The sequence below is a fragment of the Gossypium raimondii genome, chromosome 5 (assembly GCF_025698545.1).
Source record: "Gossypium raimondii isolate GPD5lz chromosome 5, ASM2569854v1, whole genome shotgun sequence".
Taxonomy (NCBI): Eukaryota; Viridiplantae; Streptophyta; class Magnoliopsida; order Malvales; family Malvaceae; genus Gossypium; species Gossypium raimondii.
Genome location: NC_068569.1, coordinates 16,248,164 through 16,274,387, shown reverse-complemented (window position 1 = coordinate 16,274,387; position 26,224 = coordinate 16,248,164). Strand labels below are relative to the sequence as shown.

The 26,224-nt window shown below is 32.1% G+C and overlaps 2 protein-coding genes across 4 annotated transcripts; one reads left to right on the top strand and one right to left on the bottom strand.

Moving 5' to 3' along the window:
* Window positions 1–6,468: 6,468 nt before the first annotated feature.
* On the bottom strand, window positions 6,469–8,511 carry LOC105769424 (serpin-ZX). Its single transcript, XM_012590047.2, has 2 exons — window positions 7,931–8,511; window positions 6,469–7,490 (listed from the first exon to the last, which is right to left on the bottom strand). Exons 1-2 carry the CDS (start codon window positions 8,318–8,320, stop codon window positions 6,708–6,710), a joined length of 1,173 nt encoding a protein of 390 aa, XP_012445501.1. The 5' UTR covers window positions 8,321–8,511; the 3' UTR covers window positions 6,469–6,707.
* Window positions 8,512–11,559: 3,048 nt separating this feature from the next.
* LOC105770822 (protein NRT1/ PTR FAMILY 4.6) lies at window positions 11,560–20,598 on the top strand. 3 transcript variants are annotated; one of them, XM_052630005.1, is made up of 6 exons: window positions 11,560–11,591; window positions 18,117–18,195; window positions 18,305–18,522; window positions 18,924–19,358; window positions 19,438–19,550; window positions 19,617–20,598. In XM_052630005.1, the coding sequence occupies exons 1-6, from the start codon at window positions 11,589–11,591 to the stop codon at window positions 20,488–20,490; spliced, it is 1,722 nt and encodes a 573-aa protein (XP_052485965.1). In that variant the 5' UTR covers window positions 11,560–11,588; the 3' UTR covers window positions 20,491–20,598. The 3 variants fall into 3 exon arrangements, with proteins under 3 accessions (XP_052485965.1, XP_052485966.1, XP_012447630.1); XM_012592176.2 differs by lacking the exon at window positions 11,560–11,591 and adding an exon at window positions 17,798–17,969; XM_052630006.1 differs by lacking the exons at window positions 11,560–11,591; window positions 18,117–18,195 and adding an exon at window positions 11,777–11,800.
* The last annotated feature ends 5,626 nt before the right edge of the window (window positions 20,599–26,224 follow it).

Here is a 26,224-nt window from a genome sequence, read left to right as displayed (position 1 = left end):
TTTTCGGTTAAACCGAAAAAATTCGGTTAACCGGCCGATTTTGAACCAAATTAACCATTAACCGAAAAATTAAAAAATAATTAACCGACCCCCTACCGAAAAAATTTGGTTAATCGACCGATTAACTGAATTCGATCGGTTAACCGAATTTTTTCGGTTTTACCCGAATTTTGCACACCCCTAGTTCGAGGCCACTAAATCCGACGAGTAAGTTCTTAAATATTAATATATACATACATTTGGATTAAATTAAATTGATTAGGTGAGTTTGACTTAATTAAGGTCAATTAGATAAAATGACTAAATTAAATTGATTGTGAAAGTTTAATTATGAAATAGTAAAAATCAAGGGACTAAATTAGTAATGTAACACCCTATAACCTCAAACCGTCGTTGAAATCGGGTTACAAGGCATTATCGTATATCTTGGATAATTTACAAAAAAAAATCTTAAATAAATAACAAACATATATAATCATAAATTCATATAAATTCTTACTAATTGACTTCATTCTTTTTCTTTTTTCTTTTTTTTTTTTTTAAAAATTGAATATAACCCATTTATAACTATTGAACATTCCTGCAAATTTCAAATTTCAACCAATGCATTTATATATTCAATTATACCAAAATACCCTTTATCAAAGTACCAAAATGAACATAACACATAATGTTTCCATTCTAAACTAAACATTTCCAACTCAAGTCATATCACATAGCTTGATCAAACCCAAAAATTCATAACAAAAACTATCTATACATGCCATATTTACATTAATTGCATGAGGTCCAAAAGTACCAAAAATCGTTTTGATAGTGTGATAGCCAATCTCTGACCTTGTCCAAAATCGAGCTAGCTTCCGAATCTATAGAACATAAGAAAATGAATGAAGTAAGCACTAAGCTTAGTAAGCCGTATAATATAGAATTAAAATTTTTCAATTTAATATCTAAGCATTAAAACAATTAAAATCAATTTATTTGTCCACAAAGTCTATTCACATCACCATCCACGAGTTAGTCATATAGCCAAATATATCATGTCGTCCCTATAATTCATATATTCATAAAACAACAATCCATGTAAATCATGTATTTCATGTAACTTTTAAATCATGTAAATCATATAACATTTATATCAATTCTTTCCTATTCATATAACCTGCAATTCATCGGTAATAACAGAAATTTATCCATAACTTATACATATCAACGGTAACTCATCCATCTAATTACATAGCTTATTCATATAATCAGTAACAGTAATTCTGCCCGTTGAAGCTATTAGAACATCGAGGGATACACGGGTGATATACTATAAGTGTATTTATCAGAAATTCGTCAATTCATTGTCATTTTCACTCTTTCGAGCCATGATCGGTAAGCTCATTCCGAGCTGATAAACGGTAAGCTCTATTGAGCTGAAACGGTAAGCTCATACGAGCTGTGGTGAGTCCGTAACAAATGCAGGAGCTCGACCAAATGGTAACCCTAGTGACAAGTCACTCGTATCCGACAATTTTCTAAAGTTCAAACGGGCTCAGTATTATTCAATTTCATCAATTAAGCAATGCAAAATCAATAACTCAATTTCTCAATTCATATGTGTACATATATATATCTAATATTATTAAGTACATACATTTAAATACTCAAAATTTCATATTCAATGCCTATTATCATGCCAAATCTATATAACGTATATAGTATTTGTAACATTTCATTTGCATTCATGTAAACAGTAATATAATAGTATACCGGTAATTTAAAATTCAAGTATATCATTCATTCAACTTACATACATTCATTTTTGGACAATTACAAATATTTAATAATTTAATTCTAGCTACACGAACTTACCTCGTATTTGCTCGAATAATTTCGTCTACCCGTCTAACTTTTGTTTCCCCCGATCAAGTTCCGGTATTTGTTTATCTTGATCTATATAAATTCAAATTTAACTCATTTATTCACCAAACCAATCAATTCAATCCATATAAATATATTTTGGCATTTTACAAAATAGCCTTCATATTTTCACATTTTGACACTTTAGTTCCTAATTCACAAAACACAAAATATATGAAATTTCTTTATACGTATTCTTAGCGAAATATATATATCTTCTAATCAGCCCATATTTTCATTTATTTCACATTTCTAACATAATATTTCTATTTTTTATTAAATCCCTAAAGCTCATTTGGTCAAAATTTACTTTATAAAACTTGTATATATTTCAATACCCATCAATAATCTAGCATAATACTTCAAAATATACTAGTATTCAACAATGGCATATTTCAAAATCATCAAAATTTTCAGAAATTGAGGTACGGGCTAGCTAGAATACAAAACAATGATCTCAAAAACGTAAAAATTATTAAAACCGGAATAAAAACCATACCCTAATTGAAAATCTAAGCTTGGCCGAATGTAAAAGCTATGACTTTGGCTTTCTAAACTTTAAAATCATGAGAAGGAAAAAATGTCACTTTCTGCTTTTGTTTTTTACTTTAAATCAATGTTAATAACCATTTTACCAAATTAACCTTAATGAAATAAAAGCATAATTCACATGTTTTAAGGTCATTTATGACCAGCACCACTATCATTGGTCCAATAACATAATAAGGACCTCTCATTCAACTTATCAGCAAATAATTACTCTTAACTTATAGCATGCTACTTTTACAATTTATGTGATTAAGTCCTTTTATCAAATTAAGTATTTAAACGGTAAAATTTCTTAATGAAATTTTTATACTATAATTCCATCATGTTGCAAAACTTATTAAAATAATATAATAAATATTTTTACTCGGTTAAGTGGTCCCGAAACCACTGTTCTGATCAGACTCAAAAAGGGCTATTACAAGTAAATAAACCAAAAATGTTACACTTGTGTGGTAATAATAAAATAAATGTGTAATAAAATATATACATACATACATTTGTAATAATATGTATAATTTACTTATTATTTAAGTATAAGATATTTTAGATTAAAATATTATTATTATTATATTATTATATATATATATAAAACAAAAGAAAGAAAAGAAATAAGAAAGAAACAGAAAGCTTAAAACGAAACAAAGAAGGAAAGAATGAAAGAAAGAAAAGGGAAAATTGGGGTTTTGAAGTTCCATGCTCAATTGGTAAGTCTATTTAGTCCCTATTCTTGTAATTTTTGAGTTTTTGGAATCCTAGAACAAAATACTACTTGATTTAAGTTAAAATGTTGAAAGTTAGTAAATTTTTAGATGTTGTTCATGTTGAATTAATTGATGAATTAAGGGTTAAATTGATTGAATTTCAAGTTAGGAGTTAGTAAAGGGTTAATTTGTAAAATAAAACATAAGTTTTGAATAGTAGGGACTAAATTGAGAGAATTTCAACATTAGGGATTTATGGTGAAATTAGAGAGTTAAATTAGTTTAAAGTGGGAATGGAATGAAAATATGAAATTAGTTTTGAGAATAAAAGTTAGTCTCGGTTCAAGGACTAAATTAGAATTTAGATAAATATTGAGTAAAAATTGAAATATTTAATGTGAGATTGAATGGTGTTGTATTGATAATTTTAATTGTTTTAATTCTGTAGTGGCGTTGTACTAGAATTCTCGACTAAAAGGGAAAAATATAGTTAATGTCGAAATTCTGGTTTGTATTTCTATAATCCGAATTTAATTATTAATTGTTATATTTTGATTAAATGTTATAGTAAATGATTGAGGTGAGAATTATTGTGTTTTACAATTGAAATGGATTGTCTTGATATGTGATGAAATTATATTGGTTGAATAGAATTGGAATATATATATATATATATATATTATGAATATATATATGTGTGTGTAAATGTGAAATTGTGTAAATATGATAATTGGATTTTTTTATGTATAAAATTCAGTTTTAATGCCCAAGTAGACGGAATTTAGAACTACTAGGATATTAGTGGCATGCCATTAAGGAACTTTAGCGCGCTCTCTGATTATTAACGACAGTGGTTTCCGTTTAGCACATTTGTGCTCTCTGATTATTAACTACTAACTCGGGTTTGATTTTCACGAACACAGTGCCCTAACTTTTCAAAACATGCATCCAAAAAAGAACATCTCTTCAACGAAACGGTCATACATTTTTCCCTCCTATGACTAAGTTGCCTCCGCTCCAAACAAGTTGACTTCGACTCTGTAACGGATGAGGGACGTCCGATTTCACCGGTCACTGTAGAACCTTCCAGAATATAAAGACTGCCAGTTCTTTTACCTTTTAACAAAATGAGAGCTCCACGAGATACTTTAATACCGCTCGACTCGATGTTGATTCTGCATCCTTTCAAGTCTAAAATACTCAAGGAGATGAGATTCTTTCGTAAATTAGGTACATACCTGACATCTGAGAGTGTCCTAATTGTCCCATCGTGTGTCCTGATTTTAACAGTTCCAATACCAACTACCTTACTAGATGAATCGTTTCCCATGCGCACAACTCCACCTTCAACCGAACTGTATGTAGAGAACCATTTTCTATTGGGACACATGTGGAAAGAACATCCCGAATCTAGGATCCACTTGGATGTGAGCTTGGAGTTATTGCTTGTTGACACTAACAAGAAATCATCACTGCTTTCATCGGCCAAATTAGCACCAGCTACATCTTCCTCGTTACTCTCAGCAGCTCTTTTATTTCGCAGTTTATAACAATCTGCTTTGACGTGACCTAACTTTTTACAATAGCGACACCTTTGTCTCGTTTCTTTGATGCTACTAAAACGGAAGCTTGCCTATCTACCTTGCTATCCAAATAAAGCTCATTGTCGAGTTTGTCTCTACTCAACAAATGACCCTTCACATTTTCGAACGAGATTTTGTCTCTGCCATAAATCAGGGTCTTTCTGAAAGACTTGTATGAAGGGGGTAAAGAGCACAATAATAGCATAGCTTGATCTTCATCATCAATATGAATCTCAACGTTCTTTAAATCATTTAAAAGAGTAATGAATTGACTAATGTGATCTCTAAGAAGCTCACATTCGTTCATGCGAAACGTAAATAGACGTTGTTTCAACACTAAACGGTTAGTCAGAGACTTAGTCGCATAAAGAGTTTCTAACCTTTTCCACAAGGCGGATGAGGTCTTCTCCATCAATACCTCCTGCAATACCGTATTCGCAAGGCACATCTGGATTGCAGACAAGGCCTTTTCATCAAGCTCTTCCCATTCTGTTTTATTTAGATTCTCAGGTTTTTTCCCGGTAACAACCTTTTTCAAACCGGATTGAACTAGAATTGCCATCATCCGAACTTACCACAGATTAAAATTTGTCTCACCATCGAACTTCTCAATTTCAAACCTTGTTGTTGCCATATCTGAATGAGCTGATCTTTGAACTAGCTCTGATACTACTTGTTAGGGATCGACCCGATTAAAGCAACAAGTAACAAAAATAGCGGAATAAATTGAGAAATTGAACACATAAATTTAACATGGAAAAACCCCTCCAAAGAGGATAAAAAACCACGGGCAAAGATAATTTTACTATAATGGCAAAAGAACGAAGAGTACAAAAAATGGAGATAAACACAAAATTCTCTAAATGTGTTATAAGTTCTAATCTCTAATGGGTGTTTTTACTAAGGTTGTAAAAGAGCCTATTTATAGGCTAAATTCATATGTCAAATAATAATAAAATAATCTAAACTAATCGGTGTTTGACTAAAACAAATAAACAGAGTTTAACTAAAAGATTATTTTTAAATTTGACTGAAAATAGGAGTTATACTTAACAATTTATATATCAACTTCAAGGAATATGAAAAGTTTATTTTAAAATTTGAATATACCTATTCTAAGTTTCGTAAATATACCATGAAGACCTTTAGATTACATTTTGATCTCCTTTATTTAAAAATGAGTAAATTTATCTTTGAATATTAGATTAAAATGTTAGATTAAAGAATAAATTGATCCATTTTGTTAAAATTTCATCCATTTTATTGTTAACAATTGACGTGGATGTCGAATAACCAAACAGATTACGCCTTTTAACATTAAAAATAATTTAACAAAAGGATCAATTTGTTGATTGATTTAACCTACATAGACTAATATTTTTTAGAAGGAACAAAATCTAGTCTGACTCATAGTATAATGACAACCATGATATTTTACCGATGCAATCCATAGATGTGAAAAAAAATTCTAACTTTTGCAACGAATTGTTAAATTACGTCCACCATAGAAACCGCAACACAAACTCCTAATCCTCTAATGCTTCAGAAATCTTGAACCTTTGATCCAAATTCACCCACCCTCCACTTCTACCTATCTATATGGAATTTGGGTTTCTAACCCCTGGAATCGGATCATCATCATCTAATACGTAATCCATGCAATACAATTAGTCCAGAAAATTTGTAATTAATGAGCACATAAGCAGGAGAGCTAAGAGTCAAAGTAATTAACACGTTAAAAACCAGGAGACCGTAATTTATTTCTCGTGTGAATTACATGTAGTAGTGAAGTAGTTAAACATGGATTGAACAGCTAAGAACAACTACGAAAACCAAACAAACAACAAAGCACAATTTACACTGGTTTAACATGCAGACCACTCAAGTAGCATCAGGCTCTAGCTCCTGCTCTAGCATCTGCAAAATACAACACATATTCTCCTGCCTCATGACCACAACGGACTCATCAGTTTTCAAGAGGATTGAGGACGTGGCCAATGAAGAGCACAACTCCAGTCGCATTTTCCCTGATCAAGAAGAGGAATGGATGGTCTGCCACAAAGTCTATAGTTTGTGGAATACGCAGAGACCTGAGTGCTATGACAGCAGAAGTAGCAGCAGCAGCTTCAGTCCCTTCTTCATTAACTTCTATAAAAGACTTGTGGAATATGTTTGAAACATATAGGTTTTGACCTTGAGGCGAATCCACCATCTCTGTCAAACCTCCTTCACCAGAGAAAGGTAACACAAGTCCTAATCTTTTCAGAACCTCAGAAGCTTTAAGTCCAAATGAGATTTTGAATCTCGGGATCCTGAATTCACCCACTTCAACTGGTTGATATGGAAGGTGGCGTTCTAAGAAACCAGACTCAGAACTCACTTTCTCTACCAAAGCTGGCAGACCATCTTTTGCATCTGGAAGAAAGAAATACATGGAGAAACGACGCTTATCGTTGCCTTGTTTATATGGAAGCCCTAAAACTTTGAAACCATCGTAGGCACTAACAGTTTGTTTCTTTTTGCTGGTCATAAAAGGCACCTTAACAGAGCTACCATTTATGAGGTGGAAGTCATGGTCCTTTGTTTTTGAGGCATCGAATGCTTCATTCCAAGCTCCTTTGAAATAGAGTGCATTAGCAAATATAAGTCTGGTTGAAGCATCAACTGATCCTGGAGGAAGAACTTCTTTAATAAGACCATTGGTCTCCTTCTCCGCCCACATATTTACTTCACCCGCCGCTTGAACCGCCTTCAAACAAATATACCAAAATAAATGTTTTTTTCTCTTTAAGAAAATTGATAAAGAGCCCATTAACCTATCTTAATGCATTATTATGATTAAAAAAAAAGCCTCGTGCATTACTAGCTAGTTGTACTGGAAATTGTTCATACATTTTCTATAGATAGTCAGTTTCAAGGAACGTTTGCAATTATTTATAAAAAAAATAACTCGAAATTTTTGTTTTTAAAATTTTGGCTGTGCCTTTCTAAGATTGGGACACAAAGAATCCACCCTGTCAGAGACAGATTTGATTTTCAACTGTAAGGAACTAAAATACGAGACATTGTAAGAGCAAGAAACACATAGCAATCCAAATCCATCGGCAGAAACTAAGTTCTTAGGCACTTATTTTTCATTCACTCGCCATTACTATTCAATAAGCAAGCAAAATAAGAGAAATAAATTACCTTGTTTTGAAAATCGACTAGCTTAGAAGCAGCATTGTAGACGTTGTCCACAACCTGTTTGAAAGAAGGCTTGAGAGGGAGAGACCGGTCAAGCCAAACACCATTAGCAAATGACAACCGGGGACCACCGGCTGGACTTCCATCCGCGAAGACAACGGAAACAAGCTCGGAGGAGAAGGAGCTGAGCTGGTCGTTGGATTTGAACTTGAGGAAAGAGAGGAGCTGGTCGAGGGTTGGACCCTTAGCACCAGCGGCGATCAAGCTGAGCACAACATGGATCGACAGGGGCGAGAACAGTAGGTTCGAGTCCTTGGCTTCAGTTTGGAGAACGTTTTTGGTCAGGGTCAAAGCGACGTCGGTTTGGCTAGTGATCGATTCACGGAGATCCATCGCCGGAATGTGAGCTGGAAACAACAGGTCAAGGGTTTTGGCTTTGATTAGCAGGAGTCAAGCAGGGCTGGTCTACCGTCTAGTAATTAATATTGTGAAATGGGAACTGTTTATATTGTAAAAATGGACCGTCTGTGATGGCCGAAAAGAAAATGAACCGTCAGCGGCTTTGCCGCGTAAGCTTAGGACAACTTGTTTTGCTTAGGAATTAAGCGAAAGAGTCGATGCTGTCCACTCTTTTTCTTTGTGGATTTTAAGGCTTTCATTGGGCTCAAATCCAGTTTATATTCACTTTTCTAGTCCGCCCATGTATACTATTATTTAAGTTTTGATTAAATTTCACAAATTCATTTCTTACTAATTCAATCAGATAAATCTTAAGAATGTCAAAAGAATTTCTATGTGGCTAGATTTAACCAAAACTTTATTTTTATTATAATATTTACATTTTCATTTTATTATACATACTTTACTATATATTTACTATTATTGAAATAATTGATTAAGTTATTTAGTTAATATCGCAAATTATAAAATATTAATTTGATTGATGAATTTACTTAAATAACTAAATTAAAGTTGTTGATACAGTGATACAACAATGAATGAATATAAAGGAGAGGGTGATAATTGCTGTGGAGGTCGGTCCACCCATTCAACAGTCGGGGTGGAGAGCCTAAAGTTACACAAAATGAAGATGAGGAGAGTATGAAGGTTGAAGGTTAGTTAGCTGAGTGTAGGGTTGGTATCTTAGAGAGTCAATTCTTTTTTCTTCGTTCCTGGAGGTATTTACATGTGAGGATTTTGTGTAAGGTGGTATTTATGAAAAGTGTGGGTGGATGTCTTTGATGGGACGAGGATGTATGTAATGGAACAGATCCTGTCATTTATTCTAACTTGATGCTATGGAATAGTTGAACACACATGACATTTGGTGACCAACAACTTTACGTTCCAATAAAGACTCTGAAACCTGGACAATAGTTGGCCTGCACTTGCGCGGATGGTCATCCTAGAAGGAAAAACTTGTAGGGGATCTCCCAGTTTGTTGGTGGCAGGCCTATTATTTTGGTGCCTTTCTAGCTTGCCACGTGTCTTGACGCGAACGAGGTATAACAATATCTCCTTTCAAGTCGAAATGAGGGTTATAATTAGATGGGTTTGGATTAAATTATTTTGAGTTCCAAACATAATTTATATTCAAATTTGAGTTTTTTTTTCCCTTTTTCATATAATTTCAAATCAAAATATGCCTCAAGAGGTATTTTATGGTTTTATTCCATTTTACATGTTGCTAAGTCATTTAAATTCCTTAAAAAAATCATAAAAACAATTAATACATGAATATTGTGCGCATTAAAATTTACAATTACAACACTACAAACTACTAAAAGATATCTACTAGGCTGAAAATTTCAAAATTAAATAGGGTTACAGTTGTGAAATTGTAAGAGAATTATGCAAGTGCAAATCGCTTAGAAAAAAATGTTAGTTGCTAAGTTATCATCTTATTAATTTAGAACATAATCATATAATTTCATACTATCTTAGCTTCTTTTTATTCCTAATTCAAATAAATTTTTGGGAAAATATTGATCTATGTTTCCTCTCTATATCTGAATGGGTATTGAAAATATCTGTATCCATGAATATTAACTGCTTTATACTGGTTAGATAACAAGTTCAAGCATCATGTGGAGCCACAATAAATGAGTTCAACCCCCAAAGAAAGAGCAGGCTGACCCAAAAAAACATCCAAGCTTAAAAAGCATTATGAGGCTCAAAAGCCTTACACAGGCTCTCAACCCCACAAGCCATACTCCTTGCTTCTCTCTTGTTAGCATCCCCAGTTTAGCAAAGCAAATAAGGGTTAACATCCTTAAAAGAGCGGGAGAAACTAATCGATCTGAGAGGAAGCCCGGACAACCTTGGACAGTCAAGAAAGACCTATAAATACCAAAGCCACAAAGTTGACCATGGCATCACTAATTCTATTACTTAATAGAATCTCTTTCTATTTTCTTCAAGACTTTCACTCACGTAAATATAAGAGGTGCTGCCTCAGAGCAACCCACCTGGACTGTTGATCTAGCTCAGTCTAATAGCCCATCATAAGTCGACCTCAGCAATACTGTTTCACTTTGCTTCAAATTCTTTTGCTAAGGATTTCTAATGTAATATAAGTTTATTTATGAACATAATTTCGGTATATGTAATTCTTTTGCATACATAATATATGTATTTATGATTTTAGTATATATGTTTATACAAGTGGTAAAATAGTGGTTTTAAAAATCTAGTAAAGCTGTGCGGAACTTGGCTTTACCACAGAAAAAACCTCTGGTTCCTAATAGATTTAGAATTTGTCATGATACTGGAAATACAATAACAATATATAAATTATATAACGGAGTGAAGAGCTGGAGCATTTGCTGTTAGTTATCCCTGTACCTTGAATTAGGGAGATTTGCAGATGCTTTGAATTCCATATGACCATGATTCCTTTATTCACCCAAGAAATGCTTGGCATTGGCAATTTGTTAAAGCCAACATGCATATGCGTCTGAATTTTTTTAAAGAGAACCCAAAGTAGCACACAGCTCCAAATGTTTTGTTCCAGAGCTCCTCACATACGAGGAAATCTATTTACCAAGCAAATTTTATATAAAAGAAATTATGCCTTTGTTGTTGTGTATCTATGTATTTTCTAATTTTAACAACAAAATAATGAAAATTTAACTATACTTCACTCCAATTGGAGTTAAATATTTTAAAATTATATTTAACTTAATTAATAACGTATTATTTAATCTAAATAAGAGTTTATCATCAAAGTAATCAAAGATTCAAGCACCAATGGCATCATGACAAAAGGTAAAGGTTTTTTATGCCTCTAATTGAGGGCAATGGCACTGTGTGAGACGTGGATTACTTATTGTAACAGGGAGGAATATCAATTTTAAAGAACTTATTGCTGGATTTTGAGATTCTACCTAACTCCATGAATAAAACAAAGAAATCCCAACAGTTACAGAGTGCACTTTGTATGGAATTTGTTTTGGGCAGTTGCTTTTTTTTTAGGGGCAATATTTGTATGCGAGTAGTTGCACTTTTCTTCTCTTTTTGTTTCATTCAAAACATATGATCTTTCTTGTTTTCAAGACTTGTAGCTTTATACTATCATCTTCCTCTCTCTATATATTCAAACCAAACCAATTGATCTGTCATTAAGCAGTAGCCATCTCTTTACACTCTCTTCACCAGCAACATGGTAAGTTGGTCTAGCCAATTATTTTACATCTTGAGGATAAGGTAGTTCTTAATCTCTTTGTTTTTGTCATTGTCCCTTGACATGTTTCATTTGCTTTACTCAGGCTAATTGGTCTTGTTGCTATTTTACAGGGTATTTTAAGGGCTTTTAATGACCTGGCCAAGCAAGAAACAAAACGTGGGGGATAAGGGCTACACTTTTTGTCTATGGTAACCATTCATTTCTTTTAATTTCTTTCTTTCCTTTCCTTCTTTACTTTAGAAATTTGCTCGTCTTGTAATGTCTTTGATTCCTATTTGTTTATGATTTTCTTGGCAGCCATGGAATGGCTGGAGAATATGGCATTTATCTCAAATGTCATAAGCCTGGTAACTTACTTTTATGCCTACATGAACTTCAGCCTAACCAAATCAGCAACCACCCTTACAAATTTCATGGGTCTTTATTTTTAGTAGCACTCTTTGGAGGGTTCATCTCTGACACCTACTTGTCAAGGTTCAAGACTTGTGTCTTGTTTGGGTCCATAGAATTGCTGGTAAGCCTATATTCCCATCATGGTCACTAATTTAGAAATAGATAAATATTATATATGTTGAGATTCAAACTCTAAATTTAATAATATGTTACATGAATCAATTATGTTAAATCTCAAATTTAACTCTACGACATATTTCTCATCACATGCTTCAACATATAAAACTATAAAAAAAATAAATATCATGTCCACCCATCCAATCAGAACGATTTGTATCATCAAAACATTTATTTTTCTTTCTTTAATTAGTTGTTGTTGTCTCAACTCCATGATTTGGCTCAACAAACCATTAAAAGAAAAGCCAGCAACGTAATAGTATTACCAAAATGAAAAAGGGTCATATAGCTGACAAAATATGATGACTTTCAATATTAAATATTCATTTGTAATTCGAGGTTTACATGCCAAATTCACTAATAGCGTGCTATCGAAAAAAAAAAAAACTAGTTAGTATGTGGAAAGTAAGAAATAAACCTTAATTATCCAAAAAGAATTTTAAATTTAATCCTCTTGGTATGGAAATGTTTGATTTAATGCTTAAATTTGCAGGGATATGCAGCCTTAACTGCACAAGTTCATTTCCACCGACTAAGACCACCCTCATGCCAAGGTCTTGCAATAAGCCAAACAACTCAATGTCAGGCCGCCGATAGCGGCCAGGCTGCGATCCTTTTCACTGGTCTATACCACGTTGCATTTGGCGCTAGCGGGGTTAAAGCAGCTTTGCTATCATTGGGAGCTGACCAGTTCGATGAAAGGGATCCTAAGCGATCAAGCTTTTTCAACTGGTTCTTGCTTAGTTTCGCCGTTGGAGCCATAATTGGGGTGACTTTCATCGTGTGGATAAGTACAAATTAGGGGAATGGCCGTTGGATGCATGCACGATAGCTGTTTTGGTTTCCATTGTTTTTTTAAAGCATGGGAAAGTCGTTGTAAGGTAACAATGTTCCCAAGGGAAGCCCTCTAATTTGTATTATACATGTAATTAGTTTCATAAATTATATATATATATATGCTTGATAAGTGATAACCAAAATATGATTTTGTTCCACTTTATTAGGTATTTGTGTTGGCTATCAAAAACCAAAAGTTTCCACAACTAGGGATAGGAGAGAATTACACGAGGTAGCAAGCATCCACAATAAAATTCTTCCCAAAACTGATCAATTCAAGTAACCTTAATTCAAACATGTAGATTTTAGACAGAGCAACATTAATTGAACAGACCTTTGACGAGATCAACATCAGCAAACCTTGAACCCTGAAGACTATATACATTAACATAAGTTGAAGAAACAAAGATCATATTTTAGATGCTTCCAATTATACTCAGCACTGTTTTCATGAATACTTGTTTAGCCCAACTCCAAACTTTCACCATTTAACAAAGCACAACCATGGGATACCAATATCGGATTCTATGATTGTCCATGGTTGTCCTTTGTTGGATGGTGAAAGTTTGGAGTTGGGCTAAACAAGCATTCATGAAAACAATGCTGAGTATAATTGGAAGTGTCCATGGTTGTGCTTTGTTGGATGGTGAAAGTTTGGAGTTGGAATAAACAAGTATTCATGAAAACAATGTTGAGTATAATTGGAAGCATCTGAATTATGATGTTTGTTGCTTCAACTTGTGTTACGGTACATAGTCTCCAAGGTCCAGGGTTTATTGATGTTGATCTATTGCTGCTCTGTCTAAAAACTTGCATATTTGAATTTGATGGTAAATGTAAGCGAAATTTACAACTTATTATAACAAAATATATGCACTAAGATCATCGAAACCAGTTACCTAATTTGATCAGTTATAGAAAGAATTTCATTGTGCAAGCCTGCAACCTCATGTAATTCATCTCCCAGTTGTGGAAGCTTTCGATTTCTGATAGCCACCACAAATACCTAAAGAAGTGGAGTAGAGTAATCTTTTGGTTATCACTTTTAAGCGTATATCTATATATAGTTTATGAAACTAATTACCTGTATAATACGAAGGAGAGGGTTTCCCTTGGGAACATTGTTATGGTACACTGACTTCCCATGCTTAAAGCCACAATGGAAACCAAGACAGCTATCTTGCATGCACCGAACGCCCAATTCCAAGCCTGATTTGTACTTATCTACGTGATCAAAGTCACTAATAGGAATCCGATATCTTCAAAGGATCGGGGTGGGGTTGGTTCTGTCGACCATTTCCATGGTGGTTTCCGGAATTGTCGAAACGCGACGCAAATCCATGGCTTGTCAGCACGATGTGGTGGATTCTCTTCAGCCTCTTCCAATGAGTGTGTTTTGGCTTGGATACGAATATGCAATATTGAGTTATGGTTATATGATTGAGTATATGCTATTATTGTATGAACTTATTAATTTGTGCATATGAACCGAGTTATGGTTATATGATTGTAAGATGCTATGATCGTATAATTTGTGTTATAAGTTTCTGTTTCGTTTTTGTTCCATATCAACTTATGTTGCACTTCACTCTTTAGCTATATCTAACTTATGTTGCTTTAGGTATATGTGCAAATCCTGATGTTTTAAAAAATAATTTTTAAAAATTTCATCAAATGTTTAAAATATGGTTTCGACACTAGGTTTGATCGGATGTGTTAGAGCTCAAGCTAGAAAGGTTTTTAACCACCCATAAAGATTTGGATGTTGGGAGAGGTGAGTATTTCGAATTGATCCCATTTGATTTTGGTAGAAAGGGGTATTTTGGCCTTCAAATGGTTCACTTGACGTTGGCTAGCTTTTTACAGGCGTTTGACATCTCCACTTCGTCGAATGCGGTGATTGATATGATGGAAGAAGCATGATCTGAGAACGGACAGCTGCAAACTGATTACCAAGGCCTTTGAGAAATCTGATCACATAGTCAGATTCTTGATATTTCTTAACTATTTCCAGTGCACCACAATAACAAGGTTTGAGCAAGAACCAGATGAGAGTGGTCGAAAATTCAATCAGAGATGCAATAGATGCCACCTTGAGAAAAACGTTCGCAAAGATCATTCCAGACTTCGTACGCTTTATCGATCCAGAGGATGCTACAAGTTATTGAAGAGGAATCAACCAAGAAAGCACCATAGTGTCAGCATCTCTCCCAAGCAGGACATGATGGAACAGTGCTCGGTACAGCTTTAAGCATAATGAACATGAAAATAATGTAACAAGGATCTTGTTTGTTTTCAAGTAAAAGTCTAGATATTGAAATATTTTTCGACAGTTTTTTATTCATCGATTACAATCTTAATTCTATAAAATTCATTAAAATTTTTGTTAAAATGTACTAGTATGATTGGTTTATTCAAATGGGTAAACGTAGAATAAAATAAATAAATTCAATAACATAGTCTACATTTGATATGCTATTTTTAATTGAAGAGTCTGGTTAGGTAAGATTATTTTGATGAAATAATATGTGCTCATATAAAATAAAAATAATTAATATAATTTAAAATTTAAAATTTAAAATTTGAAAGATGAGTAATAATTCTTATAAAAATAAGAAAAATTTCTTTTTTATTAAAATAAGTCATATGAGTGACTAAATATTATTAATTGAATTAGTTTATTACTAACCCATATATCAAAATATATGTAAAAATAATACTTCTACTAAACGCAACATTATAATATAAGGAATTAAAAATAATATTTATAAATAAAAATATAATTTTAAACTTTAAACATCAAACACGAACCATAAAAATATAGATAAAATATCAAAATGAATATGTGTGTTAAACTCCCACAAGATTAATTGGATGATGAATATAAAATAATCAAATTAATGGTATACCACTAAAACTAGTTTTGACCTTTTTAGGCTGCCTTCCAAAAATAAAAAGGAGAATTCAGTGTTAGGCTGCGGCAAAATTGGAACGGGTGACTCTGCCCAAAAGTCGTGTTAGGCTGCGGCAAGTTTGGAACGGACGAAACTTCACTGTGCCCAAAATTGTTTTAGCGTAAAGTTTATAAAATAGTAATCTAAATATTAGTGTTTTTTTTTATTTTGGCAATTTTAGTCATTAATATTATTAAAAAATTAATATTTTAGTCATTTATTTGTTAAATCATTAATGAAATGCTAATTTAACCTTTTCTCATTAACATAATAATAAAATTAGTCCTCCAATATTTATAGATTTTATCAAATTGATCTTAATTCTAAAAATTCAAAAAATTTACACATGATGTCAATTTAGCATTGATTTTAAAAATTAAAAATTAAAAATATTTAAATGTTCATTTTGATTTTATAAAATACATACAAAATTATAAAAATATTTACAAATAAATGAATATTTTTTTAATCATTTTCTAACATGATATTTATTTATTAAAATGATAATTTTATAAAAAGAAACAATTTAAGGGGGAAAACATTTAAAACTTACGTAGATTCGACTTTTCTCTTTTTGCAACATTAGCAACTATCATATTCACATTGGGTAAAAAATTTCAGTCTGAGGTTGAAAAAGATAATAATCAAGAACGAGTTTATTGTGTTTGAGGTAGTGTTTAAAGGGAATCTGACTAAGATATACAAGTGGCGTGAGGTCTTGGAGACCCAATAATTGGAAGGCCATACCGACAACTCAACAACTAATTGGTGCTGGTGATTATAGATGAAAGCAATACCCAATATTTGAGAAATTTGATGAAAATTTAAAAATAAGTCCAGACGTATAATAAATAAATTATTATTTATAAAAAAAAAGAGAGAAACTTTTGAATATGGTTTATGTTTTATTTGTGGATTTTAAAAATGTATTTTATTTATAAATTTATTATTTTAATAAATCAATGTCATGTTACAAAAAGAGAAAATAAGTTATTTTATAAAATTTTATGTATTTTTTATAGAAAATGAACTTTTAAATTTTTTATTTTTGAAATTTTATGAATCAAGATTAAATTTGACATAATGTGTAAAGTTGAGAGTTAAATTTGTTAAAATTTTAGAACCGAGATCAAATTGATGGAATCTATAAATATTGGAAAACTAAATTTGTTATTATGGCAATGAAAATGGTGAAGTCAGGACTCCATTAATAATTTAACAGATGAGTAATCAAAATATTAAATGCTGATAACATTAGTGACTAAAACGAAAAAATTTGAACTTAAGTAATCAAAATAGAAACATACTAATATTTGGGTGACTATTTATAAAGTTTACCCAATTTGGAACTGACGGCAAGTTTTGTACGTTATTATTATTTTCTTTCACATCACGAGACTTGGTTCAAAAACGCTTATTGCTAGTTTTATCATTGAACATGCAAAAAATTGATGAGTAATTTCATTCGGTTGATGCAATCGTGTTTACAAATGCCTTGCTAGCTAAAAGATATCTAAATGCTTCTAATTTTTAGTTGAAAAAATAATTTTATTAAAAATAAAAACATGCGATTTGCAAAAAATTAACTTTCCTTTCCGTACACCTAAATTGTTTTTTCACTTCCCTATCGGCTATCATCATGTCGTCCCAATTACCGGTTACCATTTTGAGTTTCTACGTATCTCAAACACAAAAACCACCAGAGTAAAAAAGAAATTGAAAATTATAGATTCCATTTCTTGAAACATCATCCTACTAAATACTACTAACAATAAAAGAAGTCAAGACAAGAGTTGGCTGTTATTGTGAAAGAGAAAGGTTTCAGAAGAAACAAAATGATGAGTCCAACAAGATGTTCAAAACATATGATCCCTTCCTGTTTGTTAGACTTATAGCTTTATACTATCATCTTCCTCTCTATATATAATCAAATCAAACCAACTGATGAGTCACTAAGGAGTAGCCATCTCTTTACACTCTCTTCACCAGCAACATGGTAAGTTGGTCTAGCCAATTATTTTACATCTTGTGGATTAGGCACATTTTGTGCCCTCGATTCTTGCTCTCTTTGTTTTTGTCATTGTCCCTTAACATGTTTCATTTCCTTTATTCTGGCTGATCGGTCTCTTATGCTATTTTACAGGGTATTTTAAGGGCTTTTAATGGCCAGGCCAAGCAAGAACCAAAACGTGGAGGGATCAGGGCTACACTTTTTGTCTATGGTAATCATTCATTTCTTTTAATTTCTCTCTTTCATTTCCTTCTTTATTTTAGAAATTTGCTCGTCTTGTAATGTCTTTGATTCCTATTTGTTTGTGATTTTCTTGGCAGCCATGGGAGGGCTGGAGAATATGGCATTCATCTCAAATGCCGTCAGCCTGGTAACTTACTTTTATGGCTACATGAACTTCAGCCTAACCAAATCAGCAAACACCCTTACAAATTTCATGGGGACTTCATTTTTAGTAGCACTCTTTGGAGGGCTCATATCTGACACCTATTTGTCAAGGTTCAATACTTGTGTCCTATTTGGGTGCATAGAATTGTTGGTAAGCATATTTTTTCATAATAGCCCATAATATAAAATAATCAAAAGATTATGCATGAAATTTAAATTCTAAATTTAAAAAATATGTTGTATAAATAAATTATATTAAATTTAAAATTTAACCTCAAGACATGTTTTCTTCTCGTCATGTTCTCCAACATGATAAAACTAGTCAAAAAAAAAAGTCATATAGTTTACTAAATCAAAACTATCATCATTTTCAATGTTAAATATTAATTTGTAGTTCGAGGTTTAGGTGCCAAATTCATTAAATTGTGTGATATTGGAAAAAAAATCAAGTTAATACCTGAAGAGTAAGAAACAAACCTTAATTATTCGAAAAGAATTTTAAATTTAATCCTCTTGGTTTGGAAATGTTGGATTTAATGCTTAAATTTGCAGGGATATGCAGCCTTAACAGTACAAGCTCATTTCGACCAACTAAGACCACCCCCATGCCAGGGTCTTGCAATAAGCCAAACTACTCAATGCCAGGCCGCCGACATCGGCCAGGCTGCGATCCTTTTCTCTGGTCTATACCTCGTTGCATTTGGCACTAGCGGGGTCAAAGCAGCTTTGCCATCATTGGGAGCTGACCAGTTCGATGAAAGGGATCCGAAACGATCAAGCTTTTTCAACTGGTTCTTGCTTAGTTTCACCGCTGGAGCCATAATTGGGGTGACTTTCATCGTGTGGATAAGCACAAATCAGGGTTGGGACTGGGCGTTCGGTGTATGCACGGTAGCTGTTTTGGTTTCCATTATGGTTTTAAGCATGGGAAAGTCACTATATCGTAACAATGTTCCCAAAGGAAGCCCTCTACTTCGTATCATACAGGTAATTAGTTTCGTAAACTATATATAGATATACGCTTAATAAGTGATAATCAAAAGAATACTTTATTCTGTTTTATTAGGTATTTGTGGTGGCTATCAGAAACCGAAAGCTTCCACAACCAGGGATAGAAGATGAATTACACGACGTTGCAGGTGTGCATAATGAAATTCTTCCCAGAACTGATCAATTCAGGTAACCAATTTTATTATAATAAATTGTAAATTTCGCCTATATTTACCATTAAATTCGAATATGCAGATTTTTAGACAGAGCAGCAATTGAACATACCTGTGACGATGGATCAACATCAGTAAACCTTGGACCCTGGAGAATATGTACAGTAACACAAGTTGAAGAAACAAAGATCATAATTCGGATGCTTCCAATTATACTTAGTACTGTTTTTATGAATACTTGTTTAGCTCAACTCCAAACTTTTACCGTCCAACAAAGCACAACCATGAATACTCATGTCCTTGGTATCAAAATGCCCGGTTCCTCCATCCCGGTTATTCCCCTAGTGTTCATGTTCATATTTATCCCCATATATGACTGTGTTTTCGTACCTATTGCTCGCAAAATAACTGGAATCCCAACCGGAATCCGGTACCTTCAAAGGATCGGAGTGGGGTTGGTTTTGTCAGCCATTTCCATGGCGGTTGCCGGAGTTGTCGAAACGAGACGCAAATCCGTGGCTCGTGAGCATGGCATGGTGGATTCTCTTCAGCCTCTTCCAATGAATGTGCTTTGGCTTGGATACCAATATTCAATATTTGGGCTGGCTGATATGTTCACATTTGTGGGCCTGATACAATTCTTCTACGAAGAGAGCTCGGCAGGGATGAAATCATTGGGCACGGCCATTTCGTGGTGCTCATCGGCTTTTGGTTACTACTTAAGCTCGGTGGTGGTAGATGTGGTGAATAAGGTGAGTGGGGGATGGTTGGATAATAACAATCTGAACAGAGACAAACTCGACTATTTTTACTGGTTATTGGCAGGGATGAGTGTGGTGAATTTTGGTGTGTATTTGGTTTGCGCGTCATGGTATAGGTATAAGAAGGTCGAAGTAATCTACAAAGAAGAAAATCATGCTGAGGGAAAGCAAGTTGAGATGTTAAATGCAGTTTAGTAGCACCAGCTTATAGTTGAATTTTCTACTCTTATCCACCTAAATCTTTCTATTCTCTATGTCCGTTTTACGATTAATTTTCAAAGTTTGTGGTTGCCCTTCCTGTTATATCGTCTTTCATGTTTAAACCTATATCTCTTCTTGGAAGTACAATTTGCCATACATCGCATGTAACCGTTTTTTATATCCACCAATACATTTTGAAAAAGAAAAAAAATCCCTAAAATCAAAATAGAATAAAAGAAAATTGCTTGTATGTTTTATATATTATTATTTAAATAACAATATAGTAATTTAAATTATTGATGAAACAATATTTAAATTCGTAATTTTATTATTTATTTATTAATAAAAGTATATTAAATTATTTTACATTTTTATTGAAATATGTAAATTATATAATAAAGATGTTAATAATAAATAGTAAATATTATTGCCTAGTATTTGTATTTAAAATTTTTATTAAAAAATTTAGATTATAAGATCCTATTTTTAGAAAAAAAAACTTAAGTTTTAAAAATGAAAAATTGAATAATTGAATGATTATTTTGTAATTTTTCATAATTGGGTGACCAAAAAAGAAATTTACTAATAGTTGGGTGACTATTAGTGTAGTACTTTAGCCTAGATTATCATTTGTGTGTGTGTGAGATTTGGAGTTGTAGATGGGTTGGGATGGGCCATTGTATCGTGTTTCTGAAGTTAGGCCGAATTTAAAATATGAAATTTAATTTAACTTGAGTATTTATATGTAAATGATTAATTTAAATTTGTTTTAAGTTTTCTCATATTTTGTAACGACCCGATAGTCACGGGTATTGGAAAGTGTACTTTCGGGTCTCCGTTTTCGTCAAACGGATTCGTAAATATTTATTAAAAATATTTAGGAAGTTAGTTGTGTGGTTAATTAGGTTTTGGTTAGGTGAATTTGTTTAAATTAAGAGTAATTAGGTGTAAGAACTAGATTGCATATAGGGAGAAAGTTGAATTATAGATTAGAGGAAAACTGAAGGGACTAAATAAGAAATTAAGCCATAAATTGACAAGCGGATGGTGTTGGTAAATACATGTGTAATAATAATAAATATATATTTAATAATAAAATATGTATTGCTTATTAATTATGTAAATATATATATTATTATATTATTATAATTAAAACAAAACAAAGAAAAGAAAAGAAAAGAAAAAGGAATTGAAAAAGAAACAGAGAATAGAACGAAACAGGGGGAAAAAGAAAGAAAGAAACAGAGAAAGAAGGAGAAAAGTTAGGGTTTCAAGGGTTCAAAGCTCAATTCGTTAGTTAATTTAGTCTCTTCTCTTGTAATTTTTATGTTTTTGAAATCATAGTATTAAATACTACTTAACCTATGCTGAAATTTTAGAAATTATTGAATTTTTAGATGTTGTCTATGTTGAATAATTGAGAAAGGGATTAAATTGTGGAAAAATTATAAGTTTTGAGTAATAGGGATTAAATTGTGAAAATTTTGAAATTTAGAGATTTATGTGAAAATAGGGAGTTGGATTTTGTCTAAAATGGAATTTGCATGAAAATAAAGAACTAAATGTGAAGAATAAAAGTTAGTCTCGGTTTAGGGACTAAATTGAAATTTAGGCAATATTTGAGTAAAAATTGAAATATTAAATATGAAATTGAATTGTTTGTATTGATGAATTTTAATTGTTTTAATTTCGTAGCTAACGTGGTACTGGAATCATTGACTAAAAAGGAAAAGATAAAGTCGACGTTTTGTATTTCTATAATCCAAAACTAGTTATTAATTGTTGTATTTTAATTTAATGTATATGGTAAGTGTTGAGGTGAGAATTATTGTGTTTTGCAATTGAAATGGATTGATTTAATATGTGATGAATTTATTGAATTTATATTAATTGAATTGGTATATATATTGAATATATTGATTATTTGAATTGAAATGAATATTAGTTGTATTTGAAAAGTGAATTGGAACCCTATTAAATGTATCTAGCTAAGTCGGATATAGATAGCATGTCATAGGATTGGAAGAGTTCAGAGATTTTTTCGACTTTGAGTCGATAAGACACTGAGTGTCAATTCATTACTTCGGATTAATTCAATGAGGCACAGGGTGCCAATTTACTTCGGTTTAGCCGATGAGGCACCGGGTGTCAAATTATTACTTCGAATTATCAGATGAGGCACTAGGTGCCAAACTGGTGTGTTTTGGTTAGATCCGTGTATCCGTCTGAGTCTAAGTCGTGTTAATAGGGGTAAACATATAATAAAATTTTATAATTTATATTTAAATGACATAGTATGAGAAATGAAATTGATATAGTGAATTGAAAATAGAATATGAAATATGTTGTAAATACATGGAATACATGAGTTAAATACTCATGAATTGAATATGGAATGGATAGTGTCATTGTTTAAATGATATGCAAACAAATTATGGAAAGCTATTATATAGCAAGTGATGAAAATTGAGTATGGTATATAATGATGTATTCATGAATTGAGTATTGCATGACTAATACCATTGTACGAATAAAAATAATTTGATATGTGAATAACCATTTATATAACAATTGTGCGAATAGGATATTGTTTAATAAAAAAAATGATAGTCATGATACTAGACATTAATATGTCCTTATAATTTAATTGTGCTTATTATATTATCATGTCTTTAAATATTCAGATTATAGAAATACCACTGAGTTTTATTCAGCGTACGGTTTTGTTTTCCGTTCGCAAATTAGGTACAGTAATTTTGAAGAGTTGTAATTGAGGTTGTGAGCATCTATCTCATCACATCTCCAAGTGCCAAGAGGGTATGTTTTAAAATTTTGAATAGAAAGGCATGTATTTAGGAAAATCAAGTGTGTTCCAAGTAGTAGTGACAAAAATATAATTTATGAGAACTTAATTTTTTTTTAAATGTTCAAAAATATTAGTGATTAGCCAAAATCACTTTAACACCAAATTTAAAATTCCTATATTAAGTTCCTTGGATCGAACCAGGTATAGGGGTGTTACATATTTATTTTTAATTTTTTATAAAATAATCCTAGTTTAAATTAATATTTGATAATCTTATATTTTTTATTAAAATTCTAAACATGAAATTTTTAAATTTTTTTTAATGTTTACATTGTAGTATTATATATTATTCTATAGTTATTTTTATATGATATGATATAATATATTACAATATTAAAAGCAAGTAATGCGAAGCTTAGGCTTTGAAACTTAGAGCCCAAGTCTGACCAATATTTTAAACGGGTCTAATCATCTAGCCCTAACTCATTTTTCCGACTTAATTTTTTTTTATCTAAACCCTCTAAAAGATGAGATTTGGCTTTAGGTGTGAAAAAATTTTACTATAAAAGGGGCAAATTAAAAATTTTATGCGGAAGATTTGAGATGAAATTATAAAATTTGAGGGATTTAAATTGGATTATGAATATGGGAGGCTAAAATAGAATATTTTAATATTGAAACGGAACAAAAATGAAAAATGTTGATAGACAGACCAAAAGCCTTACAGACTACGCCCTAACTCTAAACAGGCCAACGCAGACAAAAGAACATGATGGAACATAACAACAATGTGAGCATTTAGTTACACCATGTTTCGGAGCTTGCCTACCCATCTCATCGTTCTAGGGCTTTATTATAAAACCATTTACCTTGGAGAAATTAAATTAATGCCTCCGTCTCCAAGTGGCTCATAATTAATCCATATTGTTGCCTACAATGGCTTCCCTATATGGAGATTATTTCTCATTCTCCACCAGGATAAGTGAATCCCCTTCCCCCCGCCCAATTGCATTAAATATGCTACCGTCACTATAAAACTAGGTTCATTATCTAATATATTTATGTTATCTTCACCAAAGTGGGTATTCTAAAAGATATATGTTACTAAAAATGGCAACCCTATAGCTAGGTTTAGGGTTTCCAGCTGGTACATTCTTCTTATTTTGAAATTCCAGAAGAAGCCCGTTGAATTATTGAAGGTATAGAATACATAGATTATTAGAGTAAAATACCTAAAAAATGGGGTTGAAAAGGAATTGGTAGTGATAAAGGATGAGATGGATGAACGTGAAAGCAGATCGTAAAGTTTGTCAAAGTCGCAGATTTGACTTAGGGCTCTAGACATTCAGAAAGAAATTTAGATTTTGACACAACCTGAAATGAAATTGAATCCAAGTCAGATAAAAAAATTAAAATAAATAACTAAAATAAAATAATAAATCAAATATTAAGTAAGCGGATAAAAAAGATAAATGGAAATATAGAACGTGGCGTGTAAAAGTCTTAAGAAGCCTTAAAAACACGAAGAATCCACAATCCCTTCAAGTGGCTCTAATTTCCCTTCAAAATAGAAACCTTGGCAAAAAAAGTTTGAAAATGATCCCCACAATTTAAAAAGATTGTTAAAACTACTCTAAAAGAAACTAAAGAAAAATTCTTAAAAAGAAAAACCCAGAGAGAATTTATTAACTCAAAAGAGAAATAGAATAATAATGAATTATGTATAATGTAAAGGCCTATATATAGGCTAGCTAAATAAATCTAAATAAAACTCTTAAGTATACTAGAACTCTAATTTAATCTAAACAAGAAGTAGTTTTAAACTAAATTTTCTTGTTAACATAAAACTCATAAATCACTTAAAATACTTAATAATTATCAAAAATTCGGAATAAAATAATAATAATATAATAAGATCTGATAAATATAATATTGGGCTCATATATAATAAAAATTAAGTCTAAAACATGAACGCAATATGATTTAAACTCGAATTAAAAGCTCGAAATTCGTAATTCCTGTCATAATCCCGTTCAGAAATTATGCTCGTGCAGTCTTCACTAAAACGGTCATAACTTGAGCTCCCGAATTCAAAATTGAGTGATTCAAAATGCGTTTCGAAGCTAAGAGATAAATCTTCAAATGCCATGAGACATCTCAACTAAAAAAATGCCAGGATCCCATCTAAAAAATCGTCGCAAGTCTACTGATTTCTCAAGCATGAAAATTGACAGTTTTGACGATTGGAATCTAATAAAATTCACCCCCAATTCGTGCATGTATCAGGTGGCCAGCACATGTAGAGATGATAAATTTATAGTAAGTATTCATTTATTCATAGTTCTGTACCCAAGTGTTGGGGATAATTTTATAGTAAATATACATTCAAAACCTTGATTCACGATCAAGAATAATACGCGGCGGGAAACAATGGGTAGTAATTTAAATGTCAAAAATCATGATTGGAGGGTTACAATTTAACAAATGAAACAAGTAAACAGCAAAGTACTAAGAAAGTCTTAAAAAAAAGAGGGTGGAGGGGATTGGATCCAGATTCGCGGCCATTAGAATATCTCCCTGTATCTTCCATCGAGTCAATCAAATAAGGTGAAGTTTAGTTTACTCATGAGAGACTGAGATCAGGTAAGTGCTGAGACTTGGGAGAGGGAACACAACAGAAGCCAGAAAATTATTTTTTTTTTCCGTTTCCTACGTACATTTAACTGCCCCTTGTTTCCTTGTTGTTCATCTTTTTAAGATTTACTAATTATTAGAATAATCTGATTAGTTTATAGGGAAAAAGAAAAAAACAAGTGATGATAATTAGTGTCTGCAATGATGGATGTAGAGGCTCTGATTAAAGGTTTTGAACCAACTTGAATTTTAAAATTTGATAGTTTATGCAAGGAAAGAAGGGTTGTT